This window comes from Crocuta crocuta, unplaced genomic scaffold (assembly GCF_008692635.1).
Source record: "Crocuta crocuta isolate KB4526 unplaced genomic scaffold, BGI_CrCroc_1.0 scaffold493, whole genome shotgun sequence".
Taxonomy (NCBI): domain Eukaryota; kingdom Metazoa; phylum Chordata; class Mammalia; order Carnivora; family Hyaenidae; genus Crocuta; species Crocuta crocuta.
This window is the reverse complement of record NW_027527377.1, coordinates 761,440-780,960: the sequence shown is the minus strand read 5'-3', so window position 1 is coordinate 780,960 and position 19,521 is coordinate 761,440. Positions and strand designations below refer to the sequence as shown.

The following is a 19,521-nucleotide window of genomic DNA, read 5'->3' as shown; positions in this document are numbered from 1 at the left end:
AGCTCATTTAAGACCAAAAAAAAAAAAAAAAAAAAAAAAAAAAAAAAAAAAAAAAAAAAAAAAAAAAAAGACTCCAGCAGCTCAAATATTTTAGCTCCTCTTTGCAGTATATTTACATTTTTCAATTTTGCACAAAGTTATATTAGAACTAAAAATTGGGGCATGCTGGAGGTGGCAGTGACTTGGCACTGACACAAATGCAAAAATTTCACTCCACCCTCTCCCCCAGGGAGCAAGCAAATCACCTTTGTGACACACCTGGTCTCCACCAGCCTTGTGGGTAAGTACCCCAAGATTGCTTCCAAACTTGTTTGTATGTCTCAGACAGAAGAGCTAAAAACTGATGATAACCCCATGTACCAGCTGACTCATTTTTGAAAGTGCGACCCTCCAGCATCAGATGTCATACTGTAAGGAGGCAGAGCAGGCTTGCAAAACAAAAAATAAACCTGCTGGCACTAAGGGAAGAGAGGCAGATTAGAAGCTTTCAAACATGTAGGCGGCAAAACTTTCAAAATTAACAGGGAAAGAGAAAGAGGGGAAAAAATGAGGACACAATGACAGGAAAATTAAAATACTACTGCAAAAAGGTAAGACACAAGCAGGAAGGAAAACAAATCCAAATCTTAGAAGCACAATATATAACTGGTACAAAGTTTTGAGAAATGAGATAGACGTTAAATACATTATCAGATGGTAACTATACTCTGTTTTCCAATCTCTGTTCCCTAAACAAAAGAGTACGTAAACATCAGCATCAAACTGTCAGCAAATTATTATATAGTTAATATATATTCAAGTAAGCTACTAAAAACCATTTATAAGTCAAAGCAAGTAATTTAAACCAATTCAATCTAACAGAAGAACAAAACAATAAGAAAGGATTGAAAGAGTGTTACCCTAAAACAGATCTAGTTCTCTTAAACATGGTTAGCCCAAGTTGTTTTCTACTCAAAATGGAAATGGTTTTTTTAATTAAGAGAAAAGTGAATGTACACAAAACTAGTAAACACTTTTCTTGCAATAAGTAACAAGTAACAGTACATGTTTGAATAAACATCTAGTCATTATGCTTATATTTCTGTAATATTCTAAATAATTTACCAAAAAAAATCCTAAAATTAGAGGACTAAAATTGTGACTCTCAAAACTATGAATCATCTAAGATCTAGCATTAGTTTCCAAGCTTTACTTTCGTCACTCAAGTGTCTTTACTCATTACTGTCAAGTTTTTGAAAGTAGGGATCCAGTACATCCTCAGGACATAACCCAAGGGGAGAAAAAAGAAAAAGTACGGACTTAAGTTAACCTAGTTTGTCACAACAACAAACCAGAAAAGACATTTTAAAATATACAGTCCCATTAGAAAATAGAAAATAAACCTTGGAGGGTCTCAATTTTCAGTCTTAATATGGATCACAGAAAACTAATCAAAAAATGCCTACTAATCTAGATACTGCTGCATAAGCTAGAACATTGAAATGGAAGCTCACTTCCAAGAATAATTGTCCAGCCTGCAAGCCACTCCTTTTACCTCCACAATATCCTCTTGGAGAGGAAATTATACCAGTTTTACTGAAGTTGTAAAAATTCCTAGGGAAGTATTTTAGTTAAAACTCTCACCACATAAAAGGCACATCTTTTAAAATGCACATTGAGAATTTTTTTACAGTTTTTATAATGTTCATAACAACATGTTTATTTAAAAACTTGAAATTTGGGGGAAATGCTTTCTTATTTACTTATACAAATAGATCTGGGGGGAGGAAGCAGAAAATATTTTAGGAAGGATATTTAAATGGAGAAGCACATTAACACTTAGCTCTACTATTTGCACTATTCCTGCCAACTATACATTTTCTTCATTTCTTACAGCACATATCTTACTTTACAATAACAGCCTTTTAAAGGCTGTAAAATAACATTCAAAATTACCTTTTACAAGCTGTGGCCATTCGGTGACATCAGGGTGATCACAGCTTTGAGTCACTGATTAAAAACAGGTTGTCACACCAGTCTAGCTGCTAACTTGATCTGAGCGTAGGTTTAATAACTCTAATAAATTAAACAAATCTTTAGTTAGAACACTTTAATATATAAATCCAATTCATTGTTCAAAAAATATTCTTTAAAGCTTCAAATCAAGTGTCAATGCAACATTCATCAGAAGAGTAATTACAGAAATGCTTTTAGGACTATTTTCCAGCATTATATTTTTCCCTTAAATGATCTCTTCACTTGAGAAAGTGTGGTGATAATCTCTTGTACTTTTACGGAGTGTTACAGTTTACAGGGCATTTTGGTCAACAGTATCTTGTTTGAGTCTCATGACAACTTTTGACTCTACCTAATTAGGGCAGATACTACAGTAAGAATTTAAGAAAAACAAAAACAAATTAAGCAGACTTAGAGTGATTAATTGACTTGCCCAAGATTTTAGAATTAGTGCTAAAGCTAGGATTAAAACTCAAATCTACTGACTTCTATCCAGGATTAGAATTTTTTGGTTTGATTTAGTTTTTACTATACAGAGTTTCATAATTTCAGCATATAAAAGATTCTGAATATGGATTGAGAGCCCACTATTATGGCAACTGTTTAAATGAGACTAACAGTCACGAAGTTTTCCATTGTAGCCAAATACTTAATGGTTACACACACACACACACACACACACACAAACACACACATACACACCCGAAAGTCTAGACCTACTTACTCTTTTAAATAGGGTAATCTTATAACATTAGCCCCAACCCCTTGTGTACTCCATGAAATAGTGTTCTATTCTTTCTCAGCCATAAATCCACTAATATTCAATTCCTTGAAAGAGACTGGCAAAATATAAAAACATGTTCTCCTCCCTCAACCTATTATCTTTTGATCCACTTATTTGGCCTTACCTCAACTTTCTTGATTGTCATGGTTCAAATTTATAAGGTGTCCTAATCCTATGTAGTTATGGCAAAGACATACATCTGAAATATCCCAGTATTGAGAACTCATCTTGTGCAACTAATTTTCCTCTATTTGATTTCCCTACCAAACTGTATATCCAGGCCAAATCCAAAAAGTGAACTAAGAAAAAAATGAAAAAATTAAGAGGGAGACAAAAATACCCTTGACAGTAAACACCTCTCCAAAGTGACAACAGACAACCTCAGAAGGCGGTTACCAGCATGGACCCAGAACCCAATATAAAATAGTAAGGTATCTGAGAACGCTGAGAGTTGAAATATCAATGCTTGAGTCCATACCTCTACAGCAACCTATGAACTTGGGGTTCAAATTCAGATAAGGGTGAGGGTTAACCTTAGTATATACAAGTAACTTTACAGGACTCCAGTATATGGGACTTATACTCTCTGGAAAAAATAAACCATTTTCCCAGATTTCCCTATCATAGCCACCTATCTTCTAATGACAGCCTAGAACTTCCTGAGGTCACATGAGAAAAAGGCAATGGCATCCCTGAAATGAACAATGTTGAGTTCATTTCATGAACAATGAAGAACCCTCGAGTTCCTTCTGATTTAGAACACCCAAAGAAGTCTAACTTTCCAACCTGTAAACATAATAATGAGAAAGGTAACCTCTTGAGTGATCAACTGAGGTAAATTAATTCATTAAAGAGGTATGTGTATTTTGAAAATTACTGAGTCAAATTCTCTCTACTGGTCTCCTTTTATATGAGGTCCAGTGCTCAAGAGAGCACAAATGGGATCCAGAGCCAATCTAGAATTCAGGTCCTTGTTTGGTCACTTACTAGATGGCAACTCTTGGGCAAGTTCCTTAACCATTCTGAGCCTCATTTCATCTATAGGGAGAACTAAGATAATAGTAGTGTCTGTTTCAGAGGGCTGTCCTGAGGATGAACCAAAATATGAAACTGCTCAAAACAGTGCCTGGCACATAGTAAGAGCTTAACAAATGGAAGCTATTATTAACTCACAACCTAACAGCCAAACCTGCCTCCTTCAATCTTCTCATGCATAAGATTTCACTTCTCACAGCATAATAACCTCTTCTAACTTTTTCAGAATCTCACTTATGTCCCTTATAGTCTACCTGGTAGCATTGTGATTTAGCACCTAGCCCAATGCTTTAAAAATGGCGGGCAGTCAAATTTGCTGAACATGTTTGTCCTTATTCTAACTATGACATTAAGATATGCATGCAATTTTGAATTTCAAAAAATAAAACAGAAACATACCATATTTCGCCAAACTTCTGAAGAGCTGGTGATTTCTAAAATCAGGTTCTTACAGATTTTTAACCTAAAATACAAAACACCTCACTCAATTCTTTTCACACAACTGGATAAACTAAAAAAAAAAAAAATTTCCCCCAAGTTCACTTTTTGTAATATTTACGAATATCCAAAAACATACCAAGAAACAAGTGCTATTGCCTTAATATTATATGACTTAATGAGTCATATTTTAAGTGCAATCCTTAATGCTATTGCCAGGATGCATGCAAGGGTAGTTAGACAGGCCCTGTTGCCTGAGTGCTTTCAGCTGCAGGGCCATGATTCCAATATTCATCCACAGAGCTTAGAGCTTGCCATTTTCTTTATTCTTCCCTCCCTCCAAAAGGGCTGAATACATGAAAACTGTTTGACTATATGCCTCTGATTCCTTCAGATACCTATAGCAATTTAGCTGTAAGTAAATGTACCTAACATAGCAGATGCTCATAATATGTAGCTCTGTTAGGTACATTTACCAACATCTGTCTACTACCTCCTAGACTTGCAGACTTGGACAGCTTCTTTCATATCTGAGTCTCAGGCATCAGGTTGTTGTGAGTTTTAAAAAAAAAATGTTTTTATTAAGTATATAGGACAATGCTACCTGGCACAAAAAAAGGAGCTCAATACATGGGAGCAATGATTATTTCTTAAATCAAACATGTCTATCAAAACTTAACTCCTCCAAAAAAAAGACAAAATAACCTGACCCCATCAAAAAAAAAAAATTCTGAGCTTAAAACATGCACCCAAATAACCACTGTAAATTCTTAACTCATTGGCATTTCTCAGTAGAATAAGAACTGCAGTCTTTTAAATCATTCCTTTGACCATATATGAAGAAACCAACTACCAAAGATTAATTAGGAAACCCACAGGGGGCTGAGGATGGGGCAGGCCAGGGTGACTCATTCAGTTAATCATCCAATGATTTTGGCTGAGGTCATCATCTCAGTTTGTGGGATCAAGCCCCCCATGGGGCTACTTGATGTCAGCCCAGGGGCTTATTGGGATTCTCTCTCCCTCTCTCTGCCCCTCCCCTGCTCACTTGTGCTCTCTCTCTCTCAAAATAAAATAAATATACTTAAAATTTTAAAAAGACACCCAGTGTTATAGGCTGATGATTAAAAAAAATGAATACATGGCATATAAATATGTTTTTTATTAACTAAGTTTTAAGACCTTAGAGAACCAAGTCTCAATCTATTCAACAATAGAATACACTGGGGAAATCCGTAAAAAATGGATATTTGATATTTACTTTCAGACGGTGTTCAGTGCACAAAGTGGAGGGGCATGAGTCTGTATTTTTAACATACATTTCAGGTGATACACAGATCCCAATCTGAAATACCGTGCTTTAGAAGATTGGAAATACACAATCATAGGGAAATATACCAAATCTAGAGTGATACAGGATAAGAGAAACTGTAAGCACCAGAAATGACAGTCTTTTTGCAAATTTAACCATTAGTACCCTAATACCAGACCTAGTGCGTTTATTTTATTTATATCTGTGTCCCTCTCCAACAGAAAGCCCAGTCTAATAATCTAAGAATAAAAATGCAATCTACCCTTTATCCATCTACATTCATCTGCCCCTCTAATATTTTCATTTATTCCTAAAATGGTCCATCTGTTCTCACACTCAATATATGAACAACACATGTATACAAGTCTATATATTATTACTACATTTGTTATGTCCTTCATCTCCTCTTCAATAGCCTATTTCCTTCACTTCAAACCTTCACAGACTACCTTTTCTATCATTTTTTGTTGGGTTCCCTCACCACTTCTCTTCTCCTTTCAACCATGGTTATGATGTCTTAAATTTGNGTTTGCAGGATCAAGCACTGCAATGAGCCCCACACTCACAGAGCCTGCTTGGGATTCTCTCTCTCCCTCTCTCAAAATAAACAAACCTAAAAATAATAATTAATAAAGAATAAAAATACAAAAAAGAAATAATAGCTGATAATTTCTTCAAATGTGATGAAAACATAAATGCCCAGACCAAAAAAAACATCAAAAAAAGAAAATTTCAACAAATCCCAAGCAAGATAGTCACAAAGGAAACCAGTGATATAGAGAAAATCTTGGGGCTCCTGGGTGGCTCAGTCAGCTGAGCATCTGACTTCGGCTGCGGTCATGGTCTCACAGTTCGTGGGTTCAACCNTCTCTCTCTCTCTCTCCTAGAAATAAATAAAACATTTAAAAAAAAAAAAAAATGTGTGGGTAAAGCTACTTGTTGACACAATTAAGCTTTGTAAATTTATAAATTTCACAACTGACTAAAGACTTTCCTCATCCATTCTGTTGTCAGAATGTTTAAATACTGCTTTCACATAGTACACTCCACATAATCCCCTCACCTCCATTAACCCCTGAGTACCTTACACTCCTCCCTTTAACTGCTTGAAAGACCTGAAAACCATTACTTCAACTGCTTATATACAAAACCTTCTACCTATTGACATTTTTCTTATAGAAGTGATCATCATTGCTGTGTATTCTAAATCCTATGGCCTCTAATCATTTGTTTCTGTAGTGCTCCATACCAGTACTCCTCACCTCCACTGGCTTCCATTATGTTGTACCCAACTACATTCTTCTACCTGTGACAGCAACTAGGTCTTCTACTAGTTCATCTTCCTATCCCTCATTCTTGGTCACTCTTCAAGTTTCCTACACTAGCCCCTTTTCTTAACCTAAATTAATTCCCTGTGCAATGCCATCCATTTCTATAGCATCTCTATACTTAGGATCCCTAACTCTATATATTTGAGTCTTTATCTCTCAAGTTGTAAGCCTGCTACTCTCAATTACCACTGATACACGTACACTCCAATGTATCATTAGCGTATAATTAAACTCTTATTTCCCAAAAACTCACTCCAACGTGCCTAATCCTGCTGTCCTTCTAGCTACAGAATGAAAAAATTGCTGCCATTCTTTATTTTCTCCCTTTCATTTTATTAAGCCTAACCACTGTGTGGGTTGAAACTTGTTAACCTTCAAATTCTTAATCATTCAAAAAATGTATATTAACTGAAATTAATACAATGTTATACATCACTTATATCTCAATTAAAAAAAAGTGTAGATTTTGAGTGCATATCAAGTGGATACACAGTGGTAAAGAAACTAGACATAATCTCTTGTCCTCATGTGACGGGCAAAATGGGCACAAATAATAAAAACCACAATAAATAATGTAATTGCAATGCATAATTGTGTTGTAAAGGAGAAACACAGGATGTGGTAAGTGCATACAGAGTTCTGACAATCTAGGAAAATAGGGAAGGCATTCTTCATGAAGTGACATATAAACTACGCTCTGAGGCATAAGCAAGATTTATCACAAATATTAAGAAAAACCCTATGAGGTAATAGTGGTTCTATCAGCTCAGTCTCCCAAATTGGAAAATTATGGGTTATATTTATTATTAATTTTTAAATGTTTATTCTTGAGAGAGACGGAATATGAGAAGGGGAGGGAGACACTCCAAAGCAGGCTCCAGGCTCAGAGCTGTTAGCACAGAGCCTGACGTGGGGATCGAACTCACAAACCATGAGATCATGACCTGAGCCAAAGTTAGACACAACTGCCTGAGCCACCCAGGTGCCCCTGAGTCATATTTTAAAAATAACTTTAGAAGAAGGCTCCTTCTTTCCTAGTACAGCAAACTGCTCACCCAATGCTACTACTTCTACATCAGAAATCCCCCATATTCCAAAACTACCCCAATTCTTCCTTTGCTGGCTTTTAGTTGCTTTCAGAGTAAAGCCAAATTTCCCAAACATTTCAGATCAAACTATATAAAATTTGACCGAAATATGCCAGTCCAGACTCTGGATCATTCATTTTTATACTTTTAGTTCTTGAAGATGTTCGCAGAATAATCATCTTACAAAAGAGGAAGTTTTCTGTTAGAGGACTTGCCTTAGGTCCTTTTACTACTAAATAAAAGATTGTGACTGAAAACCAAGTTGTCTGTTTATAAAGACAATGCTCATTCCTGTGTACCACATTTCTAACTTATGAACAAATTGTATAAACTCTATCTTTGTAATATCTCGTTTTCTTTTTTGCCCCCTGCATATCAAGAGTACAGACACTCATTACTTCATCCCATTTGCCTTTATCTTTTAGTCCCTCTGCTAGAATATCTTGCTAAAACCCCAACACTGACTATATCACTCTGAAGCTCAAAATATTCAATGCTTTCCCAAAGCCTACAGAATAAATTTCAAACTCCACTTATCCATTCATACAACACTTACTGCGCACTATATAATTACCAGGTACCTGATTATCTAGTCCCATCACTGGATTACTGGTTATTACATAGTGACCATCTTTATTTCTGACTTCCACGTTTTTATTTCTCAGGGCATTTCACTCAGAAATACTTCCCTATCCTTTGCTAACTAATAACCTCCATCCCCCAGCAATCTACCATACCCTGTTAAAAACTTTTCATTCTAAAGGTTGTATCTCATAGGGTTCTCTAAGCTCTTCTGTAAATGGCCACTGTTTTTGGGTCTTACTACATCTTTCTAATACCATTTTAAGTAACTTTTTAATTTCTATCTTATATTTATTATTTTCTACCTTAAATTATAGCTATCTATGTACATTTGTCAGTGCCTGTACTTTTAAACTTGCTCATGGTAGGACTCAGCTTATCCATATTTTTATTTACACAGTAATGGAAACTGTGTTCTCTTGACACCATACCTCCTTTCTGCCAAAAAAAAAAAAAAAATCAGGATCCACTGCTTGAGGAAGAATTTTGCACTAGTTCCAAATGGAATTCATGTATAAACAAAGAGTATCATTTCTTCCCAATCAATGCAAATTTAATCCACTGCCAATTTAATAAAAATGTTGAAGACCAAACATACCAAAATAACCAAGAAAATCCCATTTTCTAATAGAAGAATGTCTTGTTTTCCCAAGAAATTTGTTTTACCGGAGATTAAACCATAAGATAGTAAACAGTATAATTAAAATCAGTACAACTCTTAAAAAAATTGGAGTGTTTACTAAAACTAAATATAGGCATACTCTAGGACTTAAAAATTCTCCTCCCAAGTATACAAACAAATGAGCATGTATTTAGTGGAATGTGTAGAGTAGCAATACTCTTAGTAGTCCCAAACTAAAAGTGACTGAATTATCGGTCCATCAACAGCAAGATGAATAAACCATGGCATATCCCTAAACTAGAATACTATAAACAACTATTATCAACTACCAACGACACAATAAGCAATGTGGATGAATCCCAAAAATATGTTAAGGAAGAGAAGCAAGACACAACTAACTAGTGTGATAGATTCTAACTATATAAAGCATAAAAACAAGCAAATCTAGTCTATTCTATTCTAAGTCAAGATGGTAGTTCCTTCTGGGAAAGGAGAGAAGGTAATGAAAAGTATAAGGGGTTTCAGAGAAGCTGCTGCTGTCATTTCTTGATCTGAATTCTGGCTAAACATATGAAAGGTCAATAAGCTATGTGTACATTTTACGTGCACTTTTCTGTCTGTATATTGTATTTCAATCAAAAGAGTAATTTAGGGGCACCTGGGTGGCTCAGTCAGTTAAGCGTCTGATTCTTGGTTTCAACTTAGGTCATGATATCCCAGTTCGTGGGATCAAGCCCTGCATCTGGCTCTGCATCGACAGAGTGGAGGCTTCTTGGGATTCTTTATCCTTCTCTCTCAAAATAAATAAACTTTTTTTAAAGTTTATTTTAGGGACACCTGGGTGGCCCACTCAGTTAAGCGTCCGGCTTCAGCTCAGGTCATGATCTGCGGTTCGTGAGTTTTAGCCCTGCATCAGGCTCTGTGCCGACAGCTCAGAGCCTGAGCCTGCTTTCCATTCTGTGTCTCCCTCTCTCTCAGCCCCTCTCCTGCTCTCTCTCTCTCTCTCTCTCAAAAATAAAGAAACATTAAAAAAAATTTTTTAGTTAAAAAAATAAAAGACACAAAATCCAGTCCCTCAACAATAGATTATTACAATGTCCAGCATCCAATAAGAAATTAGTATGCGAAAGGAAAATATGACCTAGAATCTACAGAAAAACCAGTCAATGGACCCTGGAATGAAAGAACTGATTGAACCAGTAGGTAAAGACTCTCAAATACTATTATAAATAGACTCAAAAATTCAAAGGCCACATGAATATAAATATGGAAAACACAAAAACAAATCAATTGGAAATTTTAGAAACTAAAATTTCTGACCTGAAAACAGTATCAAATGGTCTAACACACCTGTAACTGGAGTCCCAGGAAAAAGAGGAAGAGAAGTTATTTTAAAAATACAAAGAAGTTGGGGCGCCTGGTGGCTTAGTTGGTTAAGCGTCCGACTTTCACTTAGGTCATGATCTCGCGGTTCGTGGGTTAGAGCCCCGCGTCGGGCTCTGTGCTGACTGCCAGCTCAGAGCCTGGAGCCTGTTTCAGTCTGTGATTCCCTCTCTCTCTGACCCTCCCCTGCTCACACTGTCTCTCTCTCTCTCTCCTAGAAATAAAATAAAAAACATTTAAAAAAAATAAATAAGTAAATAATAAAAATACAAAGAAGAGGGGCGCTTCGGTGGCTTAGTCAGTTAAACGTCCCCGACTCTTGATTTTGGCTCAGGTCATGATCTCACAGTTTGCAGGATCAAGCACTGCAATGAGCCCCACACTCACAGAGCCTGCTTGGGATTCTCTCTCTCCCTCTCTCAAAATAAACAAACCTAAAAATAATAATTAATAAAGAATAAAAATACAAAAAAGAAATAATAGCTGATAATTTCTTCAAATGTGATGAAAACATAAATGCCCAGACCAAAAAAAACATCAAAAAAAGAAAATTTCAACAAATCCCAAGCAAGATAGTCACAAAGGAAACCAGTGATATAGAGAAAATCTTGGGGCTCCTGGGTGGCTCAGTCAGCTGAGCATCTGACTTCGGCTGCGGTCATGGTCTCACAGTTCGTGGGTTCAACCCCCACGTCGGGCTCTGTGCTGACCGCTAGCTCAGAGCCTGGAGCCTGCTCTGTATTCTGTGTCTCCCTCTCTCTCTCTGATGCTCCCCTGCTCATGCTGTGTGTGTGTGTCTCTCTCTCTCAGAAATAAAACATTAAAAAAAAATTTAAAAAGAGAAAAATCTTAAAAAAGGGGCCAGAGAGAAAAGACATTATGTACAGAGGAGAAAAAAGAGAAGCGGAACTACAGACTTCTCATCAGAAACAAAGGCTCAAAGAGAAACACGTCAATCCAGAATTATGTATCATGAAAATATCCTTCCAAATATGAAGAGAAACTACTATACATCTACCAGAATGGCTACATCAAAAGGACTAACAGCTGTAAATGTTGCCAAGGACATAGGTAACTGGAAATTTCATATGCTGTAGGTAGGAGTGTAAAACGAAACAAAACTGATTTGGGGGAAAGACCTGGTATTATAACTACCCTATAACCCATAATCACATTCCTAAGCATTTAACCAAGAAAAAAAGATAAATATATCCACACAGAATTTCATATAATTGTTCAATGAAGCTTTATTCATAACAGCTAGGAACTGAAAACAGTGTAAGAATGAAGTTACAAACTGATACATGCAGCAATATAGATGAATCTCAAAAATATTATGCCAAGTAAAATAAACCTCATACAAATAAATACTGATACTATTCATATGAAATCCTAAAGCAAGCTAAACTAATCCAGGATGGAAGTAATCACAACAATGGTTGATTTGGAGGAATGATGTGGGGACAGGCACTGACTAGGAACGGGATAGGTTCTGTAACTTGATAGGACTTTGTGTTGCAAAGGTGTATGTATCTGTCAAAATTCATGGAATGGTATACGTAGCAGATTTTTATTTTCCAAAGATAACCACCACAATACAACACATCATAAATGCTCTTAAAAGGTAACACTGGCACTCTGCCATCAGGTGGTGAAGTGTAGATCCCTTGTTGAATTTGAGTGGCCTCTGTAATTCTTTCAATCAAGAGAGTATGATGCTCTGTGTCTTTTAAGGCTAGGTCATAAAAATGCCATGTACTCCTGCCTTGCTCTTTTGATATACTCTTAGAATTTAGCCACCATATATTGAGTAAGTCAGCCACTTGGCAAGGAAGCCCAACAACCACATAAGGTGACATGTAAGTATTCTAGACCTGAGCTCTAGATGAAGTCATAACTGACAGCCAGCATCGATCTCCGGATATGTTAGCAATTATTCAGATGATTCCAGCCTCCAATGATCAAGTTACCCGTGTCATTAAACCATTCCAACCTACATGTTTGAAGCCAAGACAAGCTATGCTTGCCAATCTCTGCCCAAAGTACAAATTTATAAGTAAACTAAATGCTGATGTTTACAGGTGATTTGTTACACAGAAATAGGTAAGTGGAAGGGGGCCTGGGTGACTCAGTTGGTTTAGAGTCCAACTCTTCGTTTCAGCTCAGGTCATGATCTCACAGTTTGTGAGTCTGAACCCTGCATCAGGCTCCATGCTGCCAGTACAGAGCCTGCTTGGTATTCTCTCTCTCCTTTTCTCTCTGCCCCTCCCCTCCTGGCGCTCTCTCTCTCCCCAAAATAAATAAATGAACAAACTTAAAAAAATAAAAAGAAAAAGATAACTGGAACAATATACTAAATTCAGCTAAATTCAATCTGCTAAATTTAGTTAATACTAAATTACTAACTTTTAGTTGACAATATACATGTTGAATGAAGTTAAGGATGAGGAATACAAATAACTGCAACTTACTTTGAAGAGCATCAAAAAAATAAGACAAGTTAACAGATAGATTGGATCAAAGCAAAATGTTAAGTGTGGAATTACATTTATATTTCATATCTGTTCAGTTTAAATATTTTCCTAATAAAATAATAAAAGTGAAACAGAAGCATTTTCATACAAATAGAAACTAAAAGATTTTTTTGGCCAACAGACTTGCACTTCAAAATACTTTAAATTCTTTAAGTAGAAGGAATATAACACAAGATAGGAACCTGGGTCTACATAAAGAAATCTACACAAAGAAAAATGAAAATGTAAACATGAGCATAAATATAAGAAACTGTTGATAAATTTGGTTTAATAACTAGGCTTAAACTTAAGTTTAAATTTAAAATTTAAAAGTTCTTTACAAAACAACTGGCTGTTTAAAGAAATAAGTACAAATAAGACTGTGGAGTTTATAAATTATATAGAAGTGAAATATAAGACTACAATACCAAAAAGGATGATAAAAGGTAAACAAACTTAATCTGTACTAGAATTCTCACAATATTTTCTTAAGAGGTATATTTCTGAAGGCAGAAATATAAAATATAATAAGGGACATATTGAAAGTATTAGCACAACCACTGGGGTGGAGGAATAAGGTATAAGCTAATAGTGAAATCAAACAGACTTCTATAGAAACGCTCAATCCAAAAGAAAACAGGAAAGGGAAAAATAAAAGTATAGTTGGGACAAAGAGAAAACAAATAGTAACTTTAGTCTTAAACCCAACCATATAATTATAATAAATGTAAATGGAGTGAACACTAAGAAAGCAAGAAACTGCAAAAAAAATCAATCAAAAAGCAAGATGCAACTGTAACTATTTAAAAAGCATTATACATAATGACAAAGAAGTTGCAAAAGATATAATATGCAAACATGAATCAAAACAAAGGAAGAGTGGTTCTACTAATACTAGATAAAGTAGACTTCAGGAGAAGGAACATTAGCAGAGAAACACAGAGAAATTTCAAAACAGTGAAGAATCAATTCATGAAAGAGACCTAGCAGTCCTCACCTAACAGCAGAGATTCAAAATGCGTGAGGCAAAAATGGACAGACCTGGAAGAAAAGATGGCAGGTTCACAATTATACTTTCTTCCTCTCTTGGTAATTAATAAAATTATTAACAAAAAAATCAGTAATGGCACAGAGGAAATACATATATCTAATAAAGAATTTGTATCCTGAAAAGAATGACCAAAGTATTTGGATACTCACAAAGATACATATGTGGCCAATAAACATACAAAATCTCAAAATCATTCATCATCAGGCAAATGTAAAAACCATGACACTTCAAATCACTTGAGTATGAAAATTATTTTTTAAAAATAACAAGATAACAAGAATTAGTAAAGATGTAGAGAAACTGGAACTTTGTGATTGCTGGTAGGAATGTAAAATGGGTACAGCCACTGTGGAAAATGTATGTTGGTTCCTCAAAAATATTATCAATTACCACATGATCCAACAATATCATTCCTCAGTATATACCTAAGAACTAAAAACACCAAGAACTGAAAGCAAGGACTTGAAGAAATATTTGTACACCCATATTCACAGCAGCAGTATTCGTAACAGCCAAAAGGAGGAAGCAACCCAAGTGTCCACAGAATGAATGGTTGAACAAAATGTGGTATTTTTACATACAATGAAATACTATCTGATACATGCTATAACATGAGTGAGCCTTGAATAGATCACATTAAGTGATACAAGCCGAAAGCAAAAGGGCAGATATTGTATGATTACACTTGACATAAGTAGCTAGAATAGTCAAATTCTTAAAGATAGAAAGTAGAGGGGCGCCTGGGTGGCTTAGTCGGTTAAGCATCCGACTTTCGTTTAGGTCATGATCTCGCGGTTTGTGGATTCGAGCCCCACATCGGGCTCTGTGCTGACTGCCAGCTCAGAGCCTAGAGCGTGTTTCAGTCTGTGGACTCCCTCTCTCTCTGACTCTCCCCTGCTCATGCTGTCTCTGTCTCTCTCTCTCTCTCTCCTAGAAATAAATAAAACATTAAAAATTAAAAAAAAAAAAGAAAGTAGAATGGTGGTCACTGAAGGCTGGAGGGAAGGAGAAGATAACAGAAGCAGGGGAGTGTTACTGTTTTGTATACAGAATCTGAGTTTAGGACAATGAAATAGTTTCAGAGTAAGAGTGATGACTGCACAACAACATGAATGTACTTTATGCCACTGAACTGTACACTTAAAAATGGTTAAAGTGATGAACTTTATTTTATGTATATTTTACTATGAAAAAAAGAAACAATATGACACCACCACACACCCGTCTGAAATTTGAGAATATCAAATGCTAAATGCAAAGAACAATTTGGAAAATAATTCCTTATAAGTCTGAACATAAACCTGTCACGTGATCTAGTAATTCCAATTTAAGATTTTACCCTGGGGAAATGAAAATATGTTCACACAAAGACACACAAAGTGTACCTTTATTCACAACATTCTAATGCTGGAAAATATCTAAATGTTCACAAAAAAAAAAAAGAATAAGCAAACTGATATAGCCATACTGTAAAAAAAAAAAAAAAAGTGATAAATACAAAGTGGAGAGATCTCAAATATTTGCTTCCACTTATATGCAATTCTAAAAGAGGCAAAACTAATATGCAGAACAGTGGTTTCCTGGAGCCAAGAGGGAGAAATGACTACTACAAAGGAACATTTTTGGGGAGTAATTCATATGTTCCAGTTCTTAACTGTGGTAGCAGTTATAAGATATATATGCACCAGAATACATCAAACTGTACATTTAAAAAATGGGTATACTTTACTGGATATAAATTATACTTCAATAAACTTTATTTTTTTAGTTTATGAAAACAATATATAAAAAGGTGACATTTAAAAAAATTTTTTTTAATTCTTTTTATTTATTTCTGAGAGAGAGACAGCATGAGCAAGGGGGGCTCAGAGAGAGAGAGAGAGATACAGAATCTGAAACAGGCTCCAGGCTCTGAGCTAACTGTCAGCACAGAGCCCAATGTGGGGCTCAAACCCACGAACCGTGAGATCATGACTGAGCCAAAGTTGGACGCTTAACCGACTGAGCCACCTAGGCACCCCAAAAAGGTACCATTTTAAATCTGTGAAGAAAAGATCTAGAGAATTGTCTACCCAAGTGGAAAAAAGTAAGGTAAATATTTGTACACAATATCCAAGGACATGCAATCCAGATTTAAATCTAAACAAAACCATGTGCAAAAAATTAACTCAAAACAGATGATAGACTTAAATATAGAGCTAAAATTACAAAACTCTTAGAAGAAAATAGGCATAAATATTTGTAACTTTTAGATTAGGCAATAGTTTCTTAAATAATAAATAACAACACCAAAGACAACAAATTAAAATTCATAAATTGGACTTCACTAAATTTTAAAACTCGGGTTTTTCAAGGGAACAATCATGAAAGCGAAAGAAAACCTACAGAATCTGGAGAAATATTTGAAAATCATCTATCTGATATGAGACTTGCATCCAAAACATAAAGAATGCTTAAAACCCAACAAGGGGCACCTGGGTGGCTCAGTCAGTTAAGAGGCTGACTCCTGATTTCGGCTCAGGTCATGATAATCACATTTTGTGAGATCCAGCCCCACATGGGGCTCTGAGCTTAACAGCACGGAGCCTGCTTGGGATTTTCCCTCTCCCTCTCTCTGCCAGTCCCCCACTCTAGAAAACAGAAGCTCAAAAAAAAAAAAGTCTCAATTAAAAAATAGCAAAGGATTTGTGTAGATCCTCTCCAAAGAGGGCCAATCAGTACATAAAATGTTTCTATCATTATTAGTCATTAAACAAATGCAAATCAAAACCACTAAGAGATACCTTCACACCCATAAAAATTAGTAAAATAAAGAGACAGTGAACTTTGGCATGTAAGTAGTGCTATCAGAAAGAACCTGCATATACTGCTGATTCAACTGTAAAATGGTTCAGCCACTCTGGAGGATTTTGGCAACTTAAAATTTTAAACACAAATACCCTATGACCTAGCAGTTTCACTTCTAAATATACACTGAAGAGAGCTGAATACGTATGTCCACACAAAAGCTTGTATATGAATGTGCATGGCAACTTGGTTCATAATAGCCAAAAAGCAGAAACAATCCAAATAGTTATCAACTAATTGAATAAACAGCGTATATGTTCACAGCATATTATTCAGACACAAAAAAAGAATGAAGTGCCGTTATATGCTACGTGAGTGAATCCTGAAAATACAATACTATGTAAAAGAAACCATATACTAAAGGGCATATATTTTATGATTCCATGTACATGAAATGTTTAGAATAGGCAAATTCATACAGAAAGAAAGGAGATTAGTGGCTGCCAAAGGCTGGAAGACAGGAGAATAGGGAATGACTACTAACAGGTACAGAATTTATTTCTGGGATAATAAAAAGGTTCTAAAATTAGTGCTGGTGGTTGCACAACTGAATATACTAAAACCCAAATATACTACATACAAAACTGAATTATATGCTTTAAAAGGGCGAAATGTATGGTATATTAATTATATCTCAATAAAGTTTGAAATTATATATATGGTGTGATTTTTTTAAAGAAACCTCTCAAAAAAGGAAAAAACTCCATGTATCTATAATTTTACAAGTATATTTGTTTGGTATTCGCCAGGCAATTTTATGTTTTCACACTTACATTTAACAGCTGTTATGTTTTAGAATAAGAAGAAACTTTCACTTATTTTTATACTTACTTAAAACTATACACTTATCTACCTGCATTGACTCACTCTCAAAAATTCTACACACCGATATTTAAGGGGGCGACGGGACAACCAATGAGGAAATACAAGAGGCTCTCTAGAAATACAGAAATGTTAGAATTCTTGGTTTTATGATTTATGAGAATAACCTAATCCAATATTTGAAATTGAGATTACTGCAAATATAGGTTGTATAATCTATTATATATAGGAGTAGGTAGGAGTAAAACTCTGGTATCACAATCCCTGTGTACTGGAAAAGAACTGAACTCTCTAAAATGGCATTTAGCCTTCCCCTCCCTCTGGGTTCTGTGAACAGTTAAGAAATTATATATTATGCTTATTTACCTACCTGAATAACTACAAAATGTATATTCATGATTGGCCAATACTAAAATGCTATTTTCCCCCCAATAAGTTACCTTTACTTAAGTGCTTTATTATGTGGGTTAAGAGTAGATGAAGAGTCATCTACGGAAATCTTTTAGAAATTCTAAATTACCAGATTTATCTCAATTTCCTGGCTTTAAATATAAATCACATATTCTGGTCAACAAATCTATGATTTGAAAATAGAATCAAATGTGCCACACAGTCCCAGTGACTTAGTATTGTGAAATTTTCCTCCAGGTTTTTTCTGCACTAGTTCATTTGAGTTCAATCGTACATAGTGTCTAACCTAAAATTAAACCTAGAATTATGCTAGCTTTCAGCCTGTTTTATGTACACACACACAAAAAATGATGTAGAGTACAAGATACTGAAGCAAATAAAGGTTGGTGGGTTTTCCTTGAAATAATCATGATCATATACTTTCATATTTATTGTATTTCATGTACCTACCAAATGTGGCACTTAAACTCATAAATATCTGGCGTGCCTGGGTGGCTTAGTCGGTTAAGCATGCGACTCTTGATTTCAGCTCAAATCACGATCTCACAGTTCACGATAGAGCCCCCCATTGGGCTCTGTGCTAACAGTGCAGACCCTGCTTGGGATTCTCTCTCTCACTCTCTCTACCCCTTCCTCTGCCTGCACGAGCTCTCACTCTCACTCTCTCTCAAAATAAATACAATAAACTTAAAAAAAATAAACTCATAAAATCTGATTCAAGGATAACAAAAGACCACTGGCTTCTAATTTAACTTCACAGTGCTTTTAGGGGCGCCTGGGTGGCTTAGTCGGCTGAGCATCCGACTTTCACTTAGGTCATGATCTCACGGTTCGTGGGTTCCAGGCCCGCGTCGGGCTCTGTGCTGACTGACAGCTCAGAGCCTGGAGCCTATTTCAGAGTCTGTGACTCCCTCTCTCTCTGACTCTCCCCTGCTCACGCTGTCTCTCTCTCTCTCCTAGAAATAAATAAAAAATATATATATATAACTTTTTTTTAAAAAAGTGCTTTTAAGAACACTTACCACAAATAATTTTAAGTGAACTACACTACATCTGTTAAAAGATAATTGTTCTAAAGACTATAGTTGAAGGACATAAAAAGCAAAAATTGAAGATGTTTAATGTTCTACTAATATCTAGTAAAATCACTCAAAGTGGCCTAATTATATTCTTTTGAGCAGTTACCAACTGCAGTAGTATTTTTAGATCAATCATACATGAACATTCATTCATTCACCCAGCACAAATGCCTGAAATTATACATTAAAAAAAGGGGGGGGGGAGCATCTGGCTGGTTCAGTTGGTGG

At 35.6% G+C, this 19,521-nt stretch overlaps 1 protein-coding gene across 4 annotated transcripts in view; it reads right to left on the bottom strand.

Annotated features, from left to right (window-relative positions):
• The window catches only part of UBE3A (ubiquitin protein ligase E3A), a 100,061-nt gene that overhangs the window by 69,944 nt on the left and 10,596 nt on the right, over positions 1 to 19,521 (bottom strand). The window contains exons 2-3 of one of the 4 annotated variants that reach the window (XM_077768038.1): positions 4,214 to 4,277; positions 1,936 to 2,055 (exon numbers count right to left, since the gene is read on the bottom strand). The exons of 1 other annotated variant lie outside the window; for it this stretch is intronic. In XM_077768038.1, the coding sequence (XP_077624164.1) occupies positions 1,936 to 1,955 (20 nt within the window). In that variant the 5' untranslated portion in view covers positions 1,956 to 2,055; positions 4,214 to 4,277. The remainder of the gene's footprint in view (positions 1 to 1,935; positions 2,056 to 4,213; positions 4,278 to 19,521) is intronic. 2 more of the 4 variants (XM_077768133.1, XM_077768066.1) reach the window with 2 other exon arrangements.